The 26,547-nt window shown below is 38.9% G+C and overlaps 1 protein-coding gene across 6 annotated transcripts in view; it reads right to left on the reverse strand.

The window, feature by feature from the left end:
- Nucleotides 1-26,547, reverse strand: part of negr1 (neuronal growth regulator 1) — a 212,992-nt gene that overhangs the window by 110,929 nt on the left and 75,516 nt on the right. For all 6 annotated transcript variants that reach the window (XM_061825427.1, XM_061825426.1, XM_061825425.1 and 3 more), the window contains exon 3: nucleotides 2,518-2,643. In XM_061825427.1, the coding sequence (XP_061681411.1) occupies nucleotides 2,518-2,643 (126 nt within the window). The remainder of the gene's footprint in view (nucleotides 1-2,517; nucleotides 2,644-26,547) is intronic.

The raw sequence follows: 26,547 nt of genomic DNA on the forward strand, positions 1-26,547 counted from the left end.
TTCACATAAGGCACAGCCAGCTGTAATCCATTAATATGAAAATTAGAAAGGAAAAGAGTAGGTGAGTTGGAGGTCTATCGTGGATCTTTTTGTGACAATTTTAAATGTTATTTTCAAATTAAATGAATGAATGTGATTAAGAAAATAGCAAAGCATACTATCTTAATGATCTAAATACCCACTGGCAAAGTTACAGCACACTTTTCATATCCTCCAATTTAACTTGCACTTCCAAAACGTAAACCCTACATCATTTGTACAATGGTATTTGCCTTTCCTCTTGGCCTTTCTCTTCATAAAAGCAGATACATTGTCCATATTTGACACAAACTGAGTTTGGTGGTGAATTCCAATTCCAACATGCCTCCAGCTACCATCCCCTTGTCACAATCTCAGCCAATTTCCTTAAGGATTATTTTCTTGTTTTAGAAGGAAAAGAGGCATTGCAACTTTTCATGGGTTATCTTCACTCCTCATTGATGGTGACTTTGCAGGGACTACAGCCAGCCCACAACTGTTGCTGGATGCTGAAACTTTCAAAAATGATTCTATCAATATGTTCATATATATTTTTTTTTTAAATCTTTGGTCAGACAATCATTTTCTAAGGCACAATGATGGGGGAAAAAAGTCCCAGTTTGGCAATGTAATCATCACTGATGGTGGATAGGAAATACTGAAATTACCATGTATGCATCACAATAAATTGTTAGTGCGCCCTGCAAATCTTCCTTTATTGTCTGCAAAGCCTGTACAAAGATGTTCTCTCTGAGTGCTTCCTTTTTCAGTTAGAGAGATATCCAAGTATATCATATGTTGACACTGTATCAAAATAGAGTGCCGTATTTTCCGCACTACAAGGCGCACCGACAAGCCTTTCATTTTCTTAAAAGCTGACAATGCACCTTATAATCCGGTGCGCCTTATATATGGATCAAAATGGAGCCTTCAGCGCAGCTCCATCTAATGTATGCATAACATAACCCCAGTCTCTACTGTAGCGTCTATTTTATGTGCCTTATAATGCGGTGTGCCTGATATATATATATATATATATATATATATATATATATATATATATATATATATATATATATAAAAGTTTGAGAATAGGCCATTCATTGAAGGTGCACCTCATAATGCAGTGCGCCTTGTAGTGCGGAAAGTACGGTAATCATATTCTCAATTGTTTTGGCGATGTTTTTGTTGGCAAAATATTGGGTTAATATTGTAGTGCAAGTTGATTTCCCCACCTTATGTTTGCAGTGCAGTTCAACACTCTTGCAAACTACAACCACAGTTAAATTAATACCATTTTTCCAGCAGTGTCAATGAAAACTATTGTAATGTATAATATTTGATCCACCTCTAGGGTTGATGTCATTATAAAAGGAAAGATGTCATAATCTTGTGGCTGGTCGGTGTACAGTGTACACACTAGTAGACTTCATATATTGGTTCTTTCGTTTTATCTGAACACTTAATTCAGCTCTGCAAAGGTGGAATACAGACAACTGGACTGTTCTTGTTTGTTGAAGATATTTCACCTTCAATCCAAAAGGATTTTCAATTTAAAAAAAAACATTTCTGGCAAATTACACAAGCTGTCTCGAAACCGTGGAGGAGGTTTGAGCCATCACCTATCGTCTGCCTATAACAACCTCCTGACATCTCCCCCTTCAGAGATCACCTAAATCAACGGGAAGAGTGACCCCAAAGAGATGTTTTGCCACAAGTCAAATGACCGACTGATTGGCATGCAAGGTCAGTCGTTCTCACTAACCACTCCGGGCAACAACAAAAACTCCCTATTGTTGATCACCCCTAGGAGAAGGCCCTACCAAGGAAAAATATGTAAGATAGACACCTAAAATTTTGAATTGACGAGGCCTTTTGAATAAAAGGGGAAATGTCTTTAACAAAAACAGTCCAGTTGTCTTGATTCAGCCACTGCGGACTACCATGACTTGGATGACTGAGAATCTACACAGACACTTTATTCAGCTCTTAGGAACAAACTGAAGGTGAAGGGGAAAGTATTGCTGTCATATCACATACGCTCAATGAATCTCTCTATATGATGCTTGTTAGAAATGAGTGGGCAAATGTAACCATCCATTATGAGGATAATTACATCATTATATAGAATAATAAATGACTTGCTTTTTTATTGTGAATTGCCTTACACATGGACAGCAATGTCATTCCAGATCTTGGCATTCTGTATGATGCATTGTGCTCAATTATTTTGACATCTAATGCCATCCATGCCCCTTCACTCATGGATCCAGCCACTCACGTAACCTACATTATTTAACCCAACACCCCTATCCCACCCCCGGCCCCCCACACACCCTTCTATGTCTCAATGCACAACACAAGTACCAGCCATCTTTCCTGTCTTTCACCTATTGATCCCACCATGCTTCCTCATTTCCTCTGTAGGAGCATCCATCCAAACTGCCGTACATCCACCCATTCATTAGCATGAGTATCTGTGAGGTGATGTGAACTCACCTAATGGGGTTATGTGTCGCCAGGAAATGGCTGGCTCAGGTTTCCCGCTGGCCGTACAGATGAGCGACACATTGCTGCCCTCGTTTACCGTGATGTCAGAGGAAATGTCATATATCTTGGGAGGAACTGAAAGAAGGAGTCAAAATTTAAGTAAAAGATTTTAAACACACATACGTATTCAGACATTTTAGAGAAAGGAAAAGTAGAAGATGAAGTGTTTGGTTTGAAAAAAAAAACTGATCGACTCACAAGAATGATGTTTCTTTAATATGCGTGTGATGAATAATAAGAAATATAATAAATAATACCGAACTGATGTCATGATGGGCACAAAAGTGACTGGATCTTTCACACGCAATAGGAATAAATCCATTTATTTAGGATTCTATTACATTTGTATTAATTGCTTTGGATTGATTGCTTATACAAAACAAATGGATGCATGAATTCACATTCATGGTACATAGAGCAGCTTTATAATCAATATTCTTTTTTTGTTCTTTTACATGTCCGCAAGTCTTTATGTGGTCTACGGCAAGATTGATAAACAAAAAACAATACTGATAAAACAATCTACAACAGTGGCGCTGAATGCGTCGATTGGGATCAACTGGTCGATCTCGGGAGGCATGCCCAAAAAAAAGACCAAAAAAAAGACATCAGCCAATCTCTAAACTGCGCGAGTGCGCAATTGTGCAGGGCTGAAGCAATCTCTTTGCAGATATTTTGTGTTGCGTGCAAAAAAAAATAATGCAATGCAAATTGAAAGTATAACATACAGCTATTGAGTTTGTGGCATTTTGCAAAGTGATTCAATGAGTGAGCGATGACTGGTTGTTACTACAATGGCACAATTCACATAAATACTGTAAAAAAATGAAAAGAAGCAGCCACTGGTTTCTTTTAGGCAGCACACTGAACATTCTCTAACAACGACTGCTGCTCCGCCAAACTCTCTTTTTCCTGCTTTATCTTACATCCCCCGCCTCCGCTCTTAAAGACATACACTCATAATTCCAAATTTTACGGAGCTTAGGCAGCTCATCAATGTGTTTTATAATGAGACCGTCCACCACCACTGCTTCAGTTAGCAACACAGTCTGGGCAACGTAGAGCAAAGACAAGCTAGACATGGTGCTTATGTTTACTTCCGATATATTTTTTGGAGAAAAATGAAATGCTGTTGTTTTAAGATGCAATGACTGTCTAAGTATGTGAATAATCGAAGAAAAAGTGGTTAAACTGGATGAGATTTTCTTTTTCGAGTGGGAAAGGTCTGGTCTGAAGCCAAAGTAGAAAGTGCAGGATGAGATTGTGTGAAATTTTAAAATTCCACCTTGACACAGCCTGATCCAGGATGAAAACACAGACAATGCAGTGCACAAAAAGGTAATTCTGAATTTCTGCAAAAATGAAGGAACAGGGAAACAAGACATGACTATGAGGCACAAGAACACTGTGACGTGGCAACGGGGCACACACATTCAAAACTAACAAAAAAAAAAAACAACAACTAAGCAACTAACTAGCAAACCAAGACATGACAAGTGAGGCTTAAATGCATGACACAATTAACACAAATGAGGCACAGGTGAGAAGGCTGCGGCCAGGGAGTAGATGCACGCGAGGTAGTGGCATGACCTTGCCCCTACAATACATGTCCGATAAATGCAGGGTGTCCCATAAATCTTCATACATAGGAGACATAATACATTCCAGACATATATTATTCTCACATATATTTCTTTATATTTCAGACAACCCAAAGAATGCATTTGAATAACAAGCAAAATCATCCTGATGGCCAGTTCAACAAGCAGTGATATGGTGGCAAGCCCATTTAACAGAAAAATGAGCCAAGTGTCACACGACACTGCGGCAAAACTTAATGTCAAATTTAAAAAAAATAAAAAATAAGTGCTTTGGATCAAGCAAATTGTGGTAAAAGACATACAGTTAGCATATTATAGACACAATAGAGCATATTATATAAATAAAAATGGTTTATGTCAAGAAATGTTTATTTTTCCTATGTATGGAAACTTATGGGCCACGCTGTACATACGGGGTGTGCGAAACACCTTACATACCGTAAATCTCGGCCTACAGAGCGCACCGGGTTACAAGCCTCACCCAATACATTGGTAAAGGAAATACCACTTGGTACATACATAGATCGTAGCTGTATAAAAACCCCAAGTGTCCACATTGAAACCCACATTGAAACACGAGATATTTACAAAGACGGAAGACAGAGAGTTTAACGCTAGCGCCGCGCTAACAGGGCCGGTTGAAAAAAACATACTGGTAAAAATCACTGAGACATGGCAGTAGCACAATAGTGCAGCGCTAACAGGGCCGGTAAAAAAAAAAAAAAAACATACTGGTAAAAATCACTGAGACACAGCAGTAATATGCTAGCACGGCCGGACCGGTAAAAGCCACTTCCTCAGGACCTTTTCCACTTGAGCACCCCCTTTCCCCCGTTAGAAAAAATGCACAAATTAACCGCATCACTGCATAAACCGCACAGCTGAAAGCGTGTGAAAAAAGTCAGAGTTTATAGGTCGAAAATTACGGTAATTTAATTTGCATACAACTGCAGTTGTCAGCTTTACCTGCTTTGTAGATGTCTATTTAAAAAATAACACCCATTTCCCAGCTGAGAATGTCGATGAGGTAGAAATAAAAAAATAAATTCAGTCGTAACAGAGAATTTGGTTTCCTCTACAGGAAACCTGCAACACCACCAACGTGTGATCTTATTCAAAGTTTGTTAACATCTTCTCAGCTCACAACATATACTTTGGTTTAAGAATTGTATACATCTATCCATCCATCCATTTTCAACACCGCTTATCTGTGTTAGGGTCGTGGGGCACTGGAACTTATCCCAGGAGACTTCGGTCGAAAGGCAGACTACACCCTGAATGGTAGCCTGTCAGTCGCAGGGCACATATAAACAGGAACGGCCATTCACATTGACATTCACATCGTCACTGAGCGGGAACTGACCCCATGCTGCATACACCAAAGTCAGGCTTGTATAGGTCCAAGTAAATTCTGACGTCAACTCAAGTAAATTCTGAAGCACGATAACTTTACATAGGTCCTGAATTTGTTGCAATTAAAGATTGTGCTCATGGCTATTATATATTACTAAGTCTGTCACTATTGAATCTTCTTCTTTTCCTTTTAGCTTTTTTTTTTTTTTAAATGGGTCATTCTGTGCTATCTATTATTCCACTGACAAATTGAATAATCAGATACAAAATATATTTTGGCATGAAGTTCTCTCATTTCCCTAATTACTGTTTCTTAACTGACTATTGTATTGGATTGTTTAATGATTAAATAAAACCAAATAATAGTTGTGGTGACAACCCTTTTTTAAACTGAGAGCTGCTTATTGGGTACTGATTAATATGAAGGGCTACAAGTATACACTTCTAAGGCTGCTTCAGTTGCAACTACAATATATGTCACAGAAAAGTTATTCACATTACTGCTGTAAGTACCACAAATTTTCCTAATAGATAAATGGACAAGGAAATTATTAAGTCTCAGTAAGTGGTTTATTAAAAAACATCAACATAAATTACGCAAAAATGTTGGTCATTGTTCCCAAAGTAAAAGCAGATAATAATGATAATGAATTTGCTTTCATGAAGGACTACAAAAATCTGAGAATATTTAGTTTTGAGTGGCTGAAATTAAAGGCTTTGGACAATTTTTCAGTCAAATAATGGCTCTAACTTATTAATATATTTACAAAACAATTATTGATTATTTTGATGATCAATTAGTGTTTGATTAATAGATTAAAACTGTGACACTTGTGAGGATAAGTGGCTAAGAAAATGGATGGGTAATGGATTAAAAGTGACATCTCAATACAGGATTGCTCATAATTCTATAATGTCAGTATGTTGATAAAGAAATCCGTAAATGTCAGTGAATGATAAATGTGAAATGTATATGAAATGTACTGTATATGAATCTGAGAATATTTAGTTTTGAGTGGCTGAAATTAAAGGCTTTGGACAATTTTTCAGTCGGATAAAGGGGGTTTGTGCCCTCCCTCGGGACCCCTTCCGCCCTTCCCTGGTCATGTCTTTTGTGTTTTTTGTCACGTCTGGGACCCACACCTGGGGGTGGGGGGTGGGGGGGGGCTGTCTCTGTCATGAGCAAGGCCTGGCCACTGCCAAAAGGGGCACAGCTTGACCACTGATCTGGGCGGTTTCACCTCTGACACCTGTCACAGCTGTTCCACATTCGGACTGTAATTAGACAGGCATTTCAGTTGAAGTTTTTGTCACTGTTGAGTATGCTTTACCGCATCCTGGGTTACTCTGCTACAGCGCCATTATAGTCCAGTTACGCTTTTGGTTATTCTCTTTAGCTGACTCATAGTTTCTTGTTTTTTGGATCCTGCTTCTTGGACTGTGTTATCGTGCACAACTTTAGTTTATAATAAAACCCACTAAACATCATGCCTTTGCCTGGGAGTCTAGCATTTGGGTCCGCCCCCACTCTGCTGGTTTGTGACATAAACATGGTGATTATTATAATGCAAATAATTTTTAACATGTAAAAGAATATCATTGTTTACATGTCTCACAACACATTCAGGTTAATTCGAAACCACCGTAAAATCAATCATATCAGAAAATGAATCATCTCATAATCGACAGTGTTTGACGTTAAAGGGTTTCCTAAATTCATCATTAAGTAAGTGTTCTGTGTTCTGGGTCCAATGTATGCTTGTCTGACAAAAAGTAGTCTATGAAACTGTAAAGCACAACAAATTTGTTAGATATTTTTCAAGCCTCAAGTATTTAGAACCCTAACATCAACCCAATCCAAAATACTTTGGCCAAGTAATTTGTCAAACAGACATTTATGAGAACAAAACCAGATTCACTGTAATAATATATATCATACTGTAAAAACTGGGGCATCGGCAAAAGTGCTAAAGTCTGAATCCAACACAGAAGGTGATAATAAAATGTAACACAAGAAAAGTGAAGTGTTTATCTATTGAGTGGGATTGTCAGATACTGTATAATCATTGTCAAGGTTTTGAGTTGTTGGAGTTTTATCAAGTTGAGACAACCACACACACAAAGCAAGCCACCTACCATGTCCTATGATCAATTTAAATAAGGGGTGTACGTGGAAAAACGGTCCACACCAGTAGAGACTTTTGAGACATTTTTTTTCCATCAGTACGTTTTGATTCTCCAAGGGAGCCATACTAAAGCTAACTTTCATGGTATGTGCTTTAGTTTCCATCATATTATTGTATAAATATATTATTATTGTCATTATATGTATTATTGTTTCATGTTTTCCTGTGTCCCACATTGTTCACATTTTGTGTGCTTATTCAGTTTGACTTTTTCCCTCATTTCTATGTAACTTGGAGCGATGCTTTTTGGACTTTTAACGTAGCATTTTCTGCCTACATGGCCCTTGTTTGCCTTTTTTTTAGAATTAAATCTTGTGAGATTCTTGCACTCCAGGCTTCCCTCCTTGCTTCCCTGCAATTGAGTCCTCCACTTCCTTGCCTCCAGCACTGAAGAAACATACCCGACAATATCTCTGTTGTAGAGTAGTCTACCCTCAAAAACCTACTCGAAGCCTGGAAAAAGATAATCCAATGTTAAGATGATTCAACACTTTTCACCATGTTGCCTTTCAATAAACATACGACATATATTGCACTGACAGCCTTGAGATCTTTTTGGACAAGTCTTCAGGAACACTCAGCCTTTAAAATACGCAATATGTGGAGCTATCATGCTTTGTGTCAGTGTGTTAGTGTCTGTGCGTGTGTGGAAAAACATAACATAACAGCAAAGACTCCACTCTATTCTCACCCATATTATCAGCATGGGTTTTGTATAGGGAAAAAACAACATTCTAGCAAACTAGATCCACACTGAAATCAGAGTGAGATGAAATGTGTGGTAGGTTTTTAGGCATAGTGGACCTGTATTGAATCTTTATCACTTGTTAGACACTTAGAAACTGATTTCCTGTAGGACTCAACTGCTGGGACATCATCTTTTTCCAAAAGCACAATATTTAAAATGCTGATGATTATCTACTGATTCTATCATATATTTGCAAGGACTAGTTGGTTTTTGAAGCAGTCTGAACACTGAAACACAACTTGTGAATTACCTTGGAAGCATCAATAATCAAAGTATTTTTAAATGACATTGTTTTCCCAAGTTAATATTCCATTAATTCCATTGTAACATGAAGAATACAACTGTTACTGACTCCAAGGATATATACTGGTACATTAAAAATGGGATGCTTTGGATCAAATATTTTGGGGGGTTTACACAAGAAAATACATTCCGAACTAAGCAGAAAATAATAGTAACAGTGTTGGCGTTTACGATTATTTTCATGGTGCTTGTAGCCTTGTTGTCGTATCTCCACGCATTACTTCTAATGTAAAAGCTCCTTTTTCATACTTGTACAGCATCAATAACATGTGGCCAACTGCTTAGAGTGTCTGGTTTACAGTTATGATGACGGGGGTTCAAATCCATATCGTGCCTGTGTGGAGTTTGGATGTTCTCCCCGTGCCTGTGTGGCTTTTTTTCGGGAACTCTTGTTTCCTCACACATCCAAAAACATGCAATAATTGGAGACTAAATTTCCCCGAGGTGTGATTGTTAGTGTGACTGTTGTCTGTCTCTATGTGCCCTCCCATTGGTTGGCGACCGGTTCATGGTGTACCACGCCTCCCGCCCCAAGATAGCTGAGATAGGCTCCAGGACTCCCGCGACCTCAATGAGGATAAGCAGCTCAGGTAATGGATAATATTTCCACCCCTCAGGAATCGAATCATATAACACTACTGCTTTGCCTTATTATATTATATTATTTTACTTGTTGTTTTCTTAGCATTCTAATTCATTATCAATACAGTGACTGTCATTTTTCCACATTACCCTCAAATTTCCTCTCTTCGAGCCCTGTGGTAGGTCCAGAGAACAAGTTGCCAAAGCTGAGCCAAGCAGCATCGTCTCTCTCTTAGACACAGCGGGTGAAAAAAAATAAGCCTCTAATGACACCGTCATGAATTACCAAAATGCTTACAGCTGCACAGGGCTATTCTTCTGGAGACACAAAGCCTGGTACAGTAAACAACTTCTGGCAGACCTCGTCAAGCCGACTTTGGTTTCCAAATGCAACACCCTATTAATGATTAAATGTACTGCCATTCACTTTTCCAATTAAAGTGCAAAGGACAGAACTGGCCACTTACTCTAGTTGACCTCGGTGTAAGCACAACAAGATTATTCACGTTCTAAAATAAAACAATCAAGAGTATTGCTCATAGTTTTCCTAGGTGCATATCTAAGAAAGCTAGAATTCAATGTAATGGCGTTACTAAAACTATGAAGCAAATTGGTCTGAGTGCATATTATTTTTAAAATAGCAATACATTGCACTAAAATACTAGTTTGGGGAGCAATATGAGTTTTATGTTCAACCCCAGCTGATTAGATATTGCTCCAAGGCTTTATTTAATAAGACATTGATGTATATGAAATATAACATACGTGTAAACTATACCACTGTGAGTAGGTTGTAAAACACACCTCAGTAATGAGACAGCTATTCCTAAAGGTTTTCACTACCAACACTGCAGCACACAGGAACATCTTCTAATTTGTTAATTAGGTGTCACATCCAAAAAGTAAACAAACACATTGACAGATTATGTTACTCCAAGGGATTGGCTAAATTGGTAGGCACAGCTCATTGATAATTCTTTCATTCCAGTTATAAAGAAAAAAAAACTTTCAAAGACATAGTATGTGATCTGTCGCCACCTAGGCTAGAATAATGCATTGTAACAACAGAGACGTCACTTCGATATGACAAAGAGCTATCGAGCCTATGTCATATAGAAGCGACACCTAGATGGTAGGCTGTGCATTTTATGCCCCTTGTATGTGATTGTACATTTTTATTCTGTTTCTAAAGAAAGACAGTTAGGAAAAATGATGGGTCCTTCAAAAGAGGTAAGTACTTCTGCTTCAATTTTATAACTCTCATTGTTGATTTTTTTTTGTGAATGTTTATGTTCAGTATCCCTGTTTCAAGTAATTCTATCGGACACAATTATTGACTTTTCATTGTCAAATGCTAAAAGGCCCTCTAGTAGTTTTTGGTCACCTTATCATTGGAGTATTTACTACAAAGTATCCAAGAATGGTGGGTGGTCAGTAGACGGCACTATGGTGCCAGACCACCACTGTTGAGTCACATTGAAATTGACAAAAATGAATGAAACGAAAAAGTACAAACAAGACGAAAAATAGAAAAGAAGGGAGTGCTGGAGCCTATCCCAGCTATCATCAGGCAGAAGATGTGGTCCAGCCAATCATAGACACCAACAACTGTCACACTCACAATTACACTTACGAGCAATTTAGAGTCCCTAATAAATGCATGTTTTGAGGATGTGTGTGGAAACCGAAGTGCCCCGACAAAACCAACGTAGACGCGGGGAAAAACATGCAAATTTCACAGAGGCGGGGCTGGGATTTGAACCCCAGTCTTCAGAACTATGATGTCAATGCTCTAACCTGTGCTGTACCATAAGAAAGATATTACCAAAGTACAGTGTCGGATTCCAATAAGCCGAGGAGCATATTTAAACATGTGTGACTCAAAGTGAGAAAAGCAATTTTCAAGGCAAGACAAGTTTTACTAAATTGTTACGCATACTGTGGAAGCAACTTTTACTTTTTGGTTGACTCAAGAATGACATTTGGCCAATGGTTGACCATTCTGGCTGAACCCATGGCATTTGTGTTGACTGTTCATGATTATTCATACTTGAGTTCAACCCCTTCAATCGGGCCTCATTCACTAACACTGCATAAGCAAAAATGTGTCTGTTCGTACTCGATTTTATTTGTACTTTTCAGCCCATGTATATGTGCCTCAATAAGTAGAGTGTGTTGACCAGTGAAGAAGGGTAGCTGGTTTGAATCCCAACTTTGACTGTCTTCATTTCGAAGCTAACAATAATAAGTGCAGTCTGAACAATGGAGGATCGACTTTTGTAGAATCATCAAACAAATCTTTTACCCAAGATGCAGAACATATTGAAACCATAGTCATTCAAAAAAAAAACAAACAAAAAAATACCAATATAAATTTGATAATGTGCTGAGTGTCCTACATAACTATTTACCCTTGTTCTGTTCAAGTGGTTACAGAGTATGTGCATGGATTTGTGTCTCCCCTACTACTGTGTCTGGATCAGACCGCTCACATTTCCTAGTTTATCCAAAGTTATTTTATTCTTTGTAACCCCTATGATAATCTGATTTAAAAAAAAAAAAAAATCTGAGTCAACATGTGCAATTGTAATGGGAAAATTATCGATACACATACACTACACTGCTGGCGTAATTGATTGTCACGTAACCCTGACTAACAGATTCCCATATATTTTCTGTTACCTCCAAAGTGATTTTTATGATCTTTTTTCTTCTTCTCCTTTCGGCTTGTCCCGTTAGGGGTCACCGCAGCGTGTCATCTTTTTTTCATCTGTGCCTATGTCCTGCATCTTCCTCTCTAACACCCACTGCCCTCATGTCTTCCCTCACAAAATCCATCAACCTTTTCTTTGGTCTTCCTCTCGCTCTTCTACCTGACAGCTCTATCCTCAGCACACTTCTACAAATATACTCACTCTCTCGCCTTTGGACATGTCCAAACCATCAATCATCTGCTGTCTTGAACCTTGTCTCCAAAATATCTAAATTTGGGTGTCCCTCTAATGAGCTCATTTCTAGTCCTGTCCAACCTGCTCACTCCTAGAAAGAACCTTAACATTTTCATTCCTGCCACCTCCAGCTCTGCTTCCTGTTGTCTCTGCCACCGTCTCTAATCCATTCATCATGGCTGGTCTCACCACTGTTTTGCCATTCATCCTAGCAGAGACCTTTCTGTCACATAACACATACTTCCGCTAGCTGTTCCAACCTGGATAGATCCATTTCTTCACTTCCTTACACACACAAAAAAAAAAGCCAGATCCACCTTTCGGAGCTGATTGGCTGCATCATCGAAGCTCCACCCAACAACCCCCCCCCCCTTCTTCTTCCAATGCGCCATTTTGCACGGCTGTTGACTCTGTGTGCATATCCTCTCTAGTTCAAAATGCATCCAAAGCGGTTGTGCTTCATCTTAAAGCTGCTGCCCAAACAGCCAAGATGAAGAGAAAGATGTAAAATTAGAGGATTGCTTGAAAATGATGCTGCTTTCATTTTGTGGACAGTGGATTCCAAAAAAAAAATGGCCAGGTGACAACGAGGAAGAGGAGGGTGCTGAAAATTTTGGATATGATAAAAAAAAAACGCAGAAGTTACGCTTTTGTGGCACCATTATGGCGTGAAAAAATTGCCGGCGCACCATCTAAAGAATGATGTGGTAAACATCAACCTGAAGCTGCAATGAAGCATTCAACCCCTTGAGGATGAGGTTTTTCAGCAAGCAAAGGTTGGTTTGAAAAATTTCAAAACCATGCGACAATATAGTACGAGCTGTGGCGTTTAGGAATTGTGTTGATGGCGTTATTTCCTTGTAAAGGCTGTTGGATTAAATGGATTAATTGTACATAAAGATATCTCATATTTGGTCTCCTGTTTTGCTTTGAATGCTCTTTTGCTATGCTTAATATGCTTCTATTGACTCGTGTTGGCTTTGTTTGCTTACGGTTGTTTGTTTATCGACGCACGGTTGGTTTATTTATCACATTTCCTGCGTTTGTTATATTTTGGACCGCCCTAAGGAAATAAAAAATAGGATTCATGACAATTTGGCTAAAATGGACTGCAGACAGTGAGAGAGACACATAAGCAAAAGTTCCTTTTGTCAACGAGGGGGCGCCAGCGAAATGGAGGTGATGCAACAGTGGCGCGGCCAAAGTGATGTCACAACAAGGCGCCACGGGCATTCGGTGCTCAACTAAAAGACATTACTCGTTTGCTTTGTTTGTGACTTTCTGTACTGAAACAAAACTGTTTTTATTGTTATTTAACTACACACATATAGTGTTGTCATTTTTGTCTCAAGTGGGCAAAGTACTGTATAAATGCTGTACTGTTGACTAAACATTCTGGTACCCACACGGCAGCTCCACCAGAAGACTCTGAGTGATGAATGGTAAATATACAGTGATATAATACAGTAAGTGCTTTATAATTTATAATTATATTATACATATTTAACATTTATAATACTGTATATATTATATTCATAACATTTTATAATCAAATATTGAACTGAATACCTATTTTTGTCTCAAATATGCAAAGTAAAAAAACTGTTTACATATTTTAAACAATCTGGTACCTCCATATACATACATCCCCCACTCCGTCGTGGTTTTCGTGGTTCACTTTTTGTGGATGGTTGTGGTTCCAATTTACCGTGAAAAATGAGGGATTACTGTACTGTGTACCTCCATCAGAGTCTGGTTTGGAGCTCCCACAAAAAAAGGACAAAGGACAGGTTTCCTCCAACATGACAAAAATATCCATTAAATGGAGACTGTAAATTGCCCCTAGGTGTTGTTGTGAGTGCGAATAGGTGTTTGTTTCGATGTGCCCCGCGATTGGCTGGCAACCAGTTCAGGGTGTAACCCGCCTCCTACTCAATGATAGCCAGGATAGGCTTCAGCACTCCCGTGACCCTTGTCAGGATAAGCAGCTCACAAAATGGATGAGTAGATTAATTGAAGACTCTGATTTCCTCAGGTTTCCTCCCACATCCCAAAAACTTACATGGTAGGTTGACTAAAAACTCTAAATTGACCCTATGTGCAGCATGTCCACGACCCTAATAAGGATAAGCGGTCCAAAAGATGGATATATGGATTGACTTTTAGAAGACACCCGGAGATGGCGACCTGAACATCTACACCACCAGCCGACTAAACTGTGCATTTTACTATGGATGTTTTTTTTAACTTTCACCACATTATATAATCAACCACAAGGTTAAGTTGACTTGTGTGGTTATTTTTAAGATTTTAGTCCACAATAACCTTTCAATTTTGAAGTTGAGTTTCCCGATTTTACATCATATAAGTTATCACTTCCTCAGTATGCTTGATTCCTTCTGGCACATCCATTCAACACACTCGCTGCATCTCAGAAGGTGGCATTTATGCAAGTTTTGAAACCTGATTTTATACCAGATACTTATTACTTAATTTGTTTTATTTATTCAAATTTGGAAGACTTGTTAACAGTACATTTTACAGTGGTGTTTCAAATGTGTATGCCATTTTTTTGGGCCGGCTTTTTGCCACTTTAGGACAAATATGTTCCAAGGAAGTGCAGGTTGGCTTATGAGCATTATTCCATAATAGAATCATTATCAAAGATGAATTCAGCGATTCACCCTCCTAATGTTCCACATAAATTAGCCTGAGGGAGTGATGATTGCGTGTGATGGTGTGGTACAATGTGACATCAAGTGTGTCAGGAGACAAGGGAGCTTGTGTTCTAATGCATCATTTAATGTGCATGCAAATGGTTGTTTTTCCTCTTTGGAAATTCACAACGTCTAGGTATGAAGCGTCCAAATAGATTCCTCACTGAACCAATAAATTCTTTCTAGTCCTAGAGAACTATACAAGTCTTTGAATTTTGAAGTTCACACTTGCTGTATTTGATCTATTTACAGGATTAACGGTAGAAGTGTATTGGCTGTGAGAGAGTTGCTCAGGCTGATGAACCCCAATATAAATACAAACAAAAAAAACTGTACCTATTCAAAACATCAAAGCAGTGACTTCATTTCATGTAAAAAAAAAAAAAAACAGCACCATAGAAAAATATCTCCCTACTTCTCAAGTTCTTATTTGGGGCGAGGAGGTTGGAGGCATAGTTTACCCCCACTTTGTTTAAGATCATCAAACAAATTTCGTACGAAGATAAACCAAATAAACATAGAGATTTTATTTATTAAGGGTGGGGCGAATCGCAAAACTGTGTTCATAAGTAATTGCCCCTAAACCTAATAAAGGGTTGGACCTCCTGAGCAGCAACAGCTGAGATGAACCATTCCATGAACCATAACTGCCCGTCTTCCACATCTCTGTGAAGAAATTTTGGCGCACTCTTCCTTGCTCAATTATTTTAATTTAGCAACACTGGGGGGCTTTTGCACATGAACAACATTTTAAAAGTTATGCCACTGCATTTTGATCAGATATAAGGCGGGACCTGACCAGAGCATTCCAAAACCTTCTTTTTTACCTTCAGAAATTGACTTGCTGGAGTGATTTGGATTGTTGCAGAAGGCAAGTGCACTTCTACTTGAGGTCACAAAACGATGGCCACATTTTTTTCTTTAGGATTTTCTGGGAAAGAGCATAATTCATTGTTCTATCAATCGCAGCAATTAGTCCACCTTCTTAAATGCCAATCAGCCCTAGATCGTGACCCTACCACCACTATTTTTCAGTGTTCCTTTTCCCTGCCAAAATCGCCCAAAGCTTTGCTTGTTAAACTGTTGCAAAGTCTTGTCACTTTTTCTTGCTGTTCACATTAAAATTAGGGTGATGGATCAAATGCACACACACAAAGTTGCCTTCACAGAGCACAATGGCCATCCATCTATCAATTTATTTATCTGTTGGTTACGAGTCTATAGAGAAGTGTAATAGAAATAGTGTGCTTGTTTATGTACTTACTGTACTGTGTTGTTTTGTCAACTATGCACCGAGTTGCTGTTTTAACACTAATAATTAAAGGTCAAGTGTCATCCCTATAAACATTCTAAAATAGATATTGTAATGAAAAACACATATAAAATTATTTACTTCAATGTCTATACGAAAAAATAAATATGAGTGGAGAGCGCCTCATCCATGCGCAAAGTTGTGGAAATGTCATTTGACGACATCCAAGTGGTCGCCATATTGGCTGCATGCTCTGTCCGTGACGTCACCCGGACATTCGCCTTTGAAAAAACGCAATGGACCCTACTATGGGAGACGAACACGCCCTTTCTGACACAGAAGCTCTTCTCGAAGAAGAGAACATCACACGACTGAGTGAAGTTATCGGGGCACAATTCCAATATTGTTTCGAGCCATATTCAAATGATATGACAAACCGCCTCCCCATCTGATCCACTTCCGCGGCGGAAATGAGCCTTCGCGGCTCGACGCAGCCAGCTGGGGTGGCTCATTTTCGGTGCCGAGGTAGCTTATCATGGCGCCGAGCTGGGGCACCTTACGGCGTTGTTCATAGCCACCGTTGTCCGCGATGAACAACACCGTCGAGCCGAGAGAGTCCAACGAGCAGCCTTCGCCGAAGCCGTGAATGGCGTACGCAGCACCTCGGCCGAGATTCCAGCCGGGCTGCTTTACGGTGTTGTTCATAACTCCCGCCGTCTGCAATGAACAACACCGTCGAGCCAGGGCGCAATACGGCGTTGTCGCACACGGCTGACTGCGGCATTGTCGGCAGCGTTCTTCAGAGCCGCCGCCATCCGCGAGCCCGAAGGCTATGCGAGGCGACGCAGCAGCCTTCGCCGGCGAGCCCGACGCCGTCCGACACGCACATCAACACATTTAGTACGCCTGTCATACATACGCGGATCTTTTGTTACGGTATGAGAGACAGATTACGTGGTCTGCCCCAAACTATTTTTTTTTAGTAGCTGTATAAACACCGACCTGTCATTTGGAACCCACGAAGCGCTCGTCAATTGCATCCGCGCAATCCATATTCCACAACGAACCAGGGCTCTTGCAAACTTATGAAGGGTAAATCCATCCTCCCGAGTGTTCAAGCAATATCCAGCAATGTAATGAGCTGGCATTTTGGCTAACACGAAGGAACAAAGAGCTACCTTCCCGGAGGTAAAACTATTAGAAAAAAACGAGTCCACTTGAGGGCGGTCCTGCTATGTACGTCACTTCCTGCTTCTTCTCAAAAACAAATCCCTCGAGAGGATTTTCATGCTGGGAGTTACAAAAACCTGAATACATCAAAATCATGTTTTATGGTGAAAAAAACGCATGGGTCCATGTGGGCTGCCATTTTTTCATTAATAACATACTAAAAATCAAGCATTTCATGCCAGTGGCCCTTTATTGATTCATGTTGATGTAACACTAACTCGTGTGCCGTACATTACAAAGTAACACATGCAAATTGTTTTCTCAGGGTCATACTGATCATCAAAGTCCTTTGGATGGGCAACACATTCTCAAGATCAGTTTATTTTCAATTAGGAGGCTGTCACCATGAATGTGTACTACGGCTTGTTTCAAAACATTTTCAGAGTACACTAAAGGCCTGCGTCTTTCCATTCACAACAAAATTTCAGCCTGCAACCCAACAGAAATGACTGGGAATGATCCTCACTTTAAATTTGTAGCGTGTGCATGTATGTGTGTGTAAAATCAATGATTTGATGGGAGGGCAAAAGCTTCTTCTCCATCTGTCAAAGATTGGAATGCAACGTGAAAGGTCAAAGTTCAACACCTTAAAGTCCGGGTCATGATTAATAAGGAGGGAGCTTTTGCCTACTTGTTATAAGCAGTCATAAGTAAGAACTTCAGAGTTTGTCTTGAATTCTGCTCTTTAACGAGGTCTCTTCTATTGAGACTATGGAGTGTTTTAAGACACAGTTTCTTCTGTAGTTGATACAGGTTGTGCATTTATGCCTTCAATTCAAATTTCAAAGAGTTGCCGCATTAGAAGTTACCAAAGGAAATGTTCATTAGCCCTGACCTTTTTCTGAGCCATCTTTGATTTACCATTCACCGTTAATATAAGGGATGTAACAATATCTATATTTTTCATGGTTCTGTTTTATCATGGTATTAATATTACAGTACAATAATCATTTGAATATTTTGGGAACGCGCACAAGACTGCAAGCTTCCGGAAGGTTCACCATACATGTGAGGCAGAGTCAAAAGCAGGAGAACCGAAAAACCCCTCCGTTTCTTGCTCTTCTTCTTCTTGACTCCTGCTGAGTCGTTTTTAGTACTTTGTATCTATTTTCCCACAGGTTTTTGTGAAAAAGACAGGTTCAAATCATGTATTATCATGCACTTCTTCCCCTGTTCATCCACTGTTTGCGTTCATATGCATGCCCTCCAAACAGTATTATTGGTGCAGCGGATAATACATGGTCACAATCACAAAACTGTCCATTGAGAAATTGTACGTTCAACAATTTAACAGTATTTGCTGTATTGTCATTTTTTAATTTATAGCATTAGAAATTGGATACTGACTACTAACTGATTTCTTTGGTTGCGTCCAAAAAAATCTAATTTAGTCATTAAATGCAGAAGCACTCTTGAAGGATGAAGAATTCCATTTCTTTTTTTTCTTTTCTTATGATAAGTGATTATAGGATAATGTCTTTTTATGAGTAGCCTCCGTAATTAAATCTGGACATTTCATTTGAAGGGAGGGAAATATGTCGGATTTATTTTTGTCTGTATTTGTATTTTGTGGACCTATTTTATTATTTCATTTTTGGGACTATTGCAATGTGTTAGCGCTGCAGTTACAATATAGTATCCTTTGGTGAATCATCTCTCTGAGGGCTAGCGACGGTACCAGCATGCAGAGGGCCGGCTAGTGGGGTTTTCCTGTGGCGACTGCCATTGGTCGGGATGCAGGTTCGCTAAGTAGAGGTCCACTAGCGGATGAAGCTTATCCAAGAGTCAGCGTTTGCTGAGTAGAAACCCGAAACAAGGCGCCACTAGCCCAATTGGTTGCGACACGATGCTCAGACATGCATGGCAGCTACAATGTAGTCTTGGAAGGGACTCTGGACACCGATTTTTGACTGAATCCCACCCAATCTAGCCTTTTGGTCAAGTGAGCCAGTCAGCCAATCACTGTATTTTGCGTGACATAGGTACATGGTCACATGGGTTACACATCCAATCAGGGGCATTTATACTTCTAATGAGGATGTGGAGAAGTCTGGCTGTAGCAGCTTGGTATAGCTGACTTAAACTACATTTTTAACACAATGGCCCATTATTTTATAACAAGAGATGATGATATCGAGGCACTGCTAAATTTGCAATATTAGGTTACTGTGAATATTATTAAATCCGTGGTCAATACATTTTATAAATGAAGGGTTTATGAGGGGAACCTGGCAACTCACCCATCAAGTCGCCAGCAAGATTTAGCATGCTACTACATTTTGGGGTAAGAATAAAAATTGTAGTGTTCCTTTTAATTTGTGGATATTGACTTTTACTTCATCAATTGTGATTAAAAATTGGTGATTTCTACTGTAACAAAAAAAAAAATAATTTGTGGACAGGGTCCAGCATACCCCGCATCCCTCGTGAGGATAAGCCATATGTATATTCACGATTGTGTGACCAAAGTACGGTAATTGTGAAGGGATGTTATATTTTTAGACTGCAGAATTAAAGCTTTCAACTCTCATTGTTCAAAAAGCTTTTGGCACCTATCAAATGTGACATGGAAAAAACAATGTCACCCCTCACCATCAGGGCTATGTGCGACATTGTCCTTGTTCATGCTCTCGTAATCACAGTAAGCCATTTACTTAAACTATTCAAACAAATGTCTAGATTCTTGTGTAGGGCTCAAGTTTTCATTTTCATTGATTAAAAACGTCTTTGCTTTGACTACCCCGATCTCTGTCCTAATTCATGTTAAACAGTGATGAGTCAAAAAAGATGAGAAATACAGTGACTATGGCTGTACACTGTATACGTACAAGAACTTCACGTGTACCTATGGATACTCTTAGCTACGTGTCAGCTGCCACATTCATTCTCTGATGGCACCCAATATCGATCATAGGGTAGTGAGATTGTGTATGAACAACAAATGTGTACCACAGAGCGAACTGGTCCCAGTGAGGTGTTTGAAAAGGCCACGGTCATGAATATTCAATAAATTGCTCATTATGAAAAACCCTGAGCTTGTGCTTTACAGCATACAGATGTCAGCCCGTCCCGTTTGTTTACCGTGTTTCTTTGGATAGCTTGTTCACCGATTATTCCAATCAAGGCCTTCATACAAAAAAATAAGCAAATCTAATCCTATTAAACATGTCATTTTAATGATTCTCTCCGTATTTGGATTGAAGTTGTTTGCCATCCCTCAGCAATGATGTTCAAGAGCAGAATAGTTGACAAGGGATGCTCTTCATTTGTAGGCTGGCCACCAGATGAATTTAAGGGATGAGATGTGGATGTTCTCCACTGCTGGTGGTCAGTCTGTATTCAGCATGATACATGCACTAGCGCCGGAGGAATGGGGTGCACAGCCTGTGATATTTTTTTCTGCCCAATTAAGGTCAGTGTTTGTCATAGATATCTCCCAGTACTTCACCCACTGAAAATCACTTTCATTGGAATTGGAATTGTGCTGAAGTATGTATTAAACAAAGCCTGAGGACTGTTTTTATTAATCCACACAGTGGACATGAAACTAATCCAACTGGGTCTGCTGAGGCGCAGACATGCTAAAAAAGAAAATGGCCTTCCCAAATTGGTCCCAGCAAAGTAGAAGGCATAGGATTGCCTGAAGATACATTTACAAAAATCCAATCAGTAAAGACAGTAGTTTCAGCATTTAGGTTTTTTTGAAAGGTTCTATGATGATGATCTTTTTGAAACCGCTCACCTAATGAGACTGTCATTTGCATACTGTACCTGTATCTGTTTATGCACCATCTGCTTAGGTTTTTGCTTCATCCAAAAGCGTGTTTTTATGATTTACACGACATGCAGTACCATTGGCTTGGAAATTTACGGTACAAATGTCTAACCACCGGTTACAATACAAAAGTTTTCTTGGGTCACTTGAATGGTGCTATATACAGTACAGTGGTGATTTGAGAAATGAGTGACTCGATTTTGGAGTTTTTCAATGTACGAGTCGCTATTCAGATGATTTTTTTTTGCTTTTTTCGGCTTGACTTGTGAGCAAACCTGAGATATAAGTGCTGTTTGGTGGGACTGACAAAACTCCAAAAACAAGCAGCACTATGGCAAAAAAAGGGTGTTAGATGCATACAGTCACTCTGAAGTTTGCAGCCAAACTACATCACAGTCAGTGAATCGACTACTGGTTTGCACATCCGCCTCACAGTTCTGAGAACTTGGGTTCGAACCTAGCCTCTCCAATGTAGGAGTGTGCATGTTCACCCCGTCCCTGTGTGTGTTTTCTCCAAGTACTTCAGATTCTTCCAACATTCTAAAAAGATGCATGTTAGGTTAATTGAAAACACTAAATTGGTAGGTGTGAATGTGAGTATGGAGTGTTATTTGCTTATACACTATATGTGCCCTGCGATTGGCTGGTGACCAGTTCATGGTGTAGACTGCCTGTGACCCAGAATCAGCTGGGGTAGCCTTCAGACTGCCCATGACTAGTGATGATAAGCATTTTTTTCCCTATCAACTGCTGGATTATGGCTTTCACATAATGGGAAATGCCATGGGCGCAGTCTAATGATAAGCATACCTGTGTTGTTATTATAACTAGGCTATAGATGACCAAGATCTTTGGGGCTGATCACTGATCAATGAGTTAAAAAAAAAAAAAACATCACAGATCCAATCACAAGATGGAGCAGTGAGTCTATTTAAATGACCAGGTCATTTATTGTATATACTTGTGTACTTAATTATTCTATTTGCTGAAAAATAAGGAATCTTTGTTCATCTATTTATGCCAGTTGGGCAAATTGACAGACAACAAAGTAATGGTCTTCTTTTAGATGGCAGTAAGTACATTAATTAATCTACTGTACTTTTTGTCACATTTTTGTTCGTGTGCTGTGAGATTTTTCATTGGTAAATTATGTGCTTTAGGTCCAAAAAGGCACAAGTTTGCTGCTCTGATCAGATCGTGTGTTTACACAAAACCAAGAGCAGTCGCTTCCGAGGCTATGTCACATGTTATTGATGGCTTGCAAGCTGTATCATATTAAAAGTATGTGACTCAAGCAGGGCTTACATGAATGTCCTCCCAAGTCCTGAGCATTGGTGACCACCAACACACATTTCCCCCCATCTTCTTCTTCGGTGCAATGCACTCAGGTTTTCTTCCCTATGGTAACGAGTGTACCAAGACTTATTTGAGTTAACAAGATAAGGCCCAATGATGGGGAAAAACATGATGTTGTGGTATGGGAATGCAGTCTTTTTTTTTACAGTAGTTTGATACTGTATACAGCACTCCTCAAAGAACAAATTTGTCTTGTAGTCTGATCCGTGCATTATGTGTTGTCTTCTCTGCGATCTTGTCTGTCCCATGCCACCGATGTTTTTTTTTCAACTTGGTCGTCAAAGATTTAAAGTACTGCATCAAAAGGCAAAAAAAGAATATAAATACTACTATAAAAAATAAACTAGCTTTTGGATTCAGATATAGTGTGCACGACGGCAACACAGAGTGAAATATCTTGCTGAGCCACTCAATGATGTCATTGATTGGATCGGCAAATTATGACATTATAACCAATCATCTGATCAGCCAAACAATTACAATTATTGGACGGTTTTGATCAGGCTCTTTAAGCTATGACTATTTTGACATAAAGGTTCAGGTACACATGTAGACAGACAATATAACAATAATCTCAGGCAAACATTGTTTATCCTCTGGAAGAAGGATTAATATTAGTGCCAGACTCAGAATCTGAGAGTGTTTCCATGTACAGCATATCTGAAAATCGATATTATATTGCTCCCTTCTGAATATCTGCATTATATTGGCCCCTTCAGAATATGTGCATTATATTGGCCCCTGGTAGCTAGGACGAGAACACACACACACACACACACACACACACACACACACCACACACACACACCATAATGAGCAGTACAATGTGCACTACATTGAAGAAGTTGAAAGCTGTTTTTAATTCTATTTAATTATGTTTTTATTGTGTGTGTTTTACCAAGTATAATAATATAGAGGTATTTTTATAACAAACAAAAAACTACAACTTTTATACATTATTGGGGGAGATTGAAACAAATTCATGACAATTCCATTTATTTCAATGGGGAAATATGATTTCACATACAAGTGTTTTTATTTAGGAGAGTGGTCAAGGAACAAATTAAACTCATATCTCAAGGCACCGCTATGATGTACACTAAATCTACATGCAAGTATGGTATCTTGATTTAAAAAGAATAACTCTCATTTTCCTTACCATTTAATTCAATTGTAACACCAAAACAGATTTATAATTTCTCTGTTAACTTATTAATGCTGTATATGTCCTATAATGACATCCCTACAAAGAGGAACTGTTTAGATAATCCGGACCCATTAACAGTTGCACCACGATAACATCTGAACAAACTAAACTGAATTGTGTCCTAAAAATGTTTGTCAAGCCCAAAATGACTTAAGTTATGAATACATTTCTTAGGAGGTGAATGTTGAAACACTTTTGTAGCTACAAAGTACAACAATGAAATAAGATAATCAAATCAATGACTTAAGGCAAAATATTTTCTTCCTGTTTCGCAGCCACCCGGGGAAAAATCCAAGCCACAGTTTAGAATGTGCTGCGGTCAGCCGTAGTGAAATCCTCAGTTGGGTCTGTATTTGATGGAGATAACTTTTGAAAAGTATTACTGGCACAGAATAGAAGAATAAAGAAAAACTGTACAGGTGAAATGCAAGACTTGGCCTTGTTTCTACAAGTTTCCAATGGTGGCTAGCTGTCAAAGTCATATTAGGAATTTAATATTACCACAAGCAACGGGTATGCTAAGCTACTGTAATTTTGGCTTCATTAATCATTGAGAATGCTGACAAGTGTGTGATGATTGTAGAATATGAAGTTACATGCCATCAGTTCTAAATACTGTTGTATTTGGTGGCCTAAAGATGAACAGCATAACATCTCTTCACACCTTGGTGACCATCACTTCGTCACAGTTCATTTGGGATGCTTTAATCTGGTCAATAGGATCTTAGTGTGGAAACAGGAGTTCAGAAGATTCCTTGACTGCATTTTGTTTGAATATATACGGTACATTATATTGCCAAAAATATTCGCTCACCTGCCTTGACTGAAAGGATTTCAAGCGATAGCTAATTCTAAATTCATATGGAATAATATGATTTTGGGCTACCTTTTGCAGCTATTTTTGTATTTGTATTTATATTTGTTATAGTTTTTTTATTTTTTTTATTTTTATATGTATTATTAGTATTAATTATTATTAATAATATTATATATGTATATATATACTATATATAATATAATATAACTAATAATATAATATAACTAATAATATTTATTAATTATATTAGTATTGTTATATTATATATATTATATTGTATTATTACTAATATATTTATATTTTTATATTTTTATTTATTTATTTATTATTTCTATTTTTTTGCAGCTCGACTTCTGTAGGAAGGCTTGCAACGAGGTTTAGGAGTGAGGTTATCGGAATTTTTGCCCATTCTTCATGGGGTATATTTGTGAGGTCACACCCTTGATGTTGGACGAGATGACATGGCTCACAGTCCATGGAATGAATGAGATAGTTTGATGTGGATGAACTTGACTGGTGTACACAATCCTGACCTCAACCCTATAGAACAATTTTGGATGAATTACAATGGAGACAGTGATAAATTAGAGTGGAGACTGAGACGTCACAAATACCCTTCTGGAAAACTGAAAACGCTCCTAAACATTGTGGAACATCTTCCCAGAAAAGTTCAAGATGTTAAAATTGAGGTGGGACCAATGTCATTTTCAACAGAATGGATGAAAAATTGGAATTTGAGTTGAGACAGGTGAGTGAATACTTTTCGCAATACAACGTATTCTTAATGGCATGGTGGATCAGCTGGTAAAGCGTTGGCCTCACAGTTCTGAGGTCCCGGGTTCAATCCCGGACCAGCCTGTGTTGAGTTTTTATGTTCTCCCCGTGCCTGCGTGGGTTTCCTTTGGGCACTGCGGTTTCCTCCCACATACCCAAAACATGCAACATTAGTTGGACACTGTAAATTGCCTCAAGGTGTGATTGTGAGTGTGGCTGTTTGTCTCCATGTGCCCTTTGATTGGCTGGAAACCATTTCAGGGTGTACCCCGCCTCCTGCCCAATGACAGCTGGGATAGGCTTCAGCACTGCCCGTGACCCTCGTGAGTATAAGCGGCAACTATGATGGATGGATGGATGTATTCTTAAAATAGAATGAATATAGTCGCCACACATTCTGTTGTGCCATTTTTAGTAAAAGAGATGTGGAAACTAAATGGTTGTCCTCCCTCAAATACTAATTCACAACTTAACTCTATGAACATAACTTTAATTGTATTTAAAGAACTTCATCTGGTGGTACTTTCGGGTTGTCCCTTTTGGGGTTGCCACAGTGTGTCATCTCGGATGAATGCACATATATGTTTGGGAGAATTTTTACACCAGATGACCTTCCTGTCACAACCCTTCTCAGGGAGTGGAGGCCCCAGTGGGATATGAACCCACAACCCCTGGTTTACCAAACCAGTGTTCTAACCACTGAGCTACAGGGCCTCTTTTTAAGAGCTTTTTAAAGAACTTCATCTGATACACAATAATGTACATAAATTAAAGAAACAACAGCAGTTAATTTAAAATAATAAAACAGGAACAAAGTTAAAAACAAAATCAAGATGCTAAACTAAGGCCTCAAGGCTTTTGTGTTAAAAGCCAAGGAATAAAAATGGCTTTCTAAAAAGGCGTGTTCTAAAAATGGTCAGCTTCTTCTTTTTTACCAGCAACAGAAAGACTCCAATCCGCTCTGGGCTTCAATTTCAATACCTCCAGGAGCAGCTGCTCAGTTGACCTGAGGCACAAGGCAGTACTGGAGGAATGGAGCAGGTCAATGGGCTAATGCAGGGCACAACCATTTTGAGATTTGACTGAGATGAGGGACGTAATAACAATGATTAGTGATTAACAGAATGTCA

Source organism: Syngnathoides biaculeatus, chromosome 7 (genome assembly GCF_019802595.1).
Source record: "Syngnathoides biaculeatus isolate LvHL_M chromosome 7, ASM1980259v1, whole genome shotgun sequence".
In the NCBI taxonomy this organism is placed as follows: domain Eukaryota; kingdom Metazoa; phylum Chordata; class Actinopteri; order Syngnathiformes; family Syngnathidae; genus Syngnathoides; species Syngnathoides biaculeatus.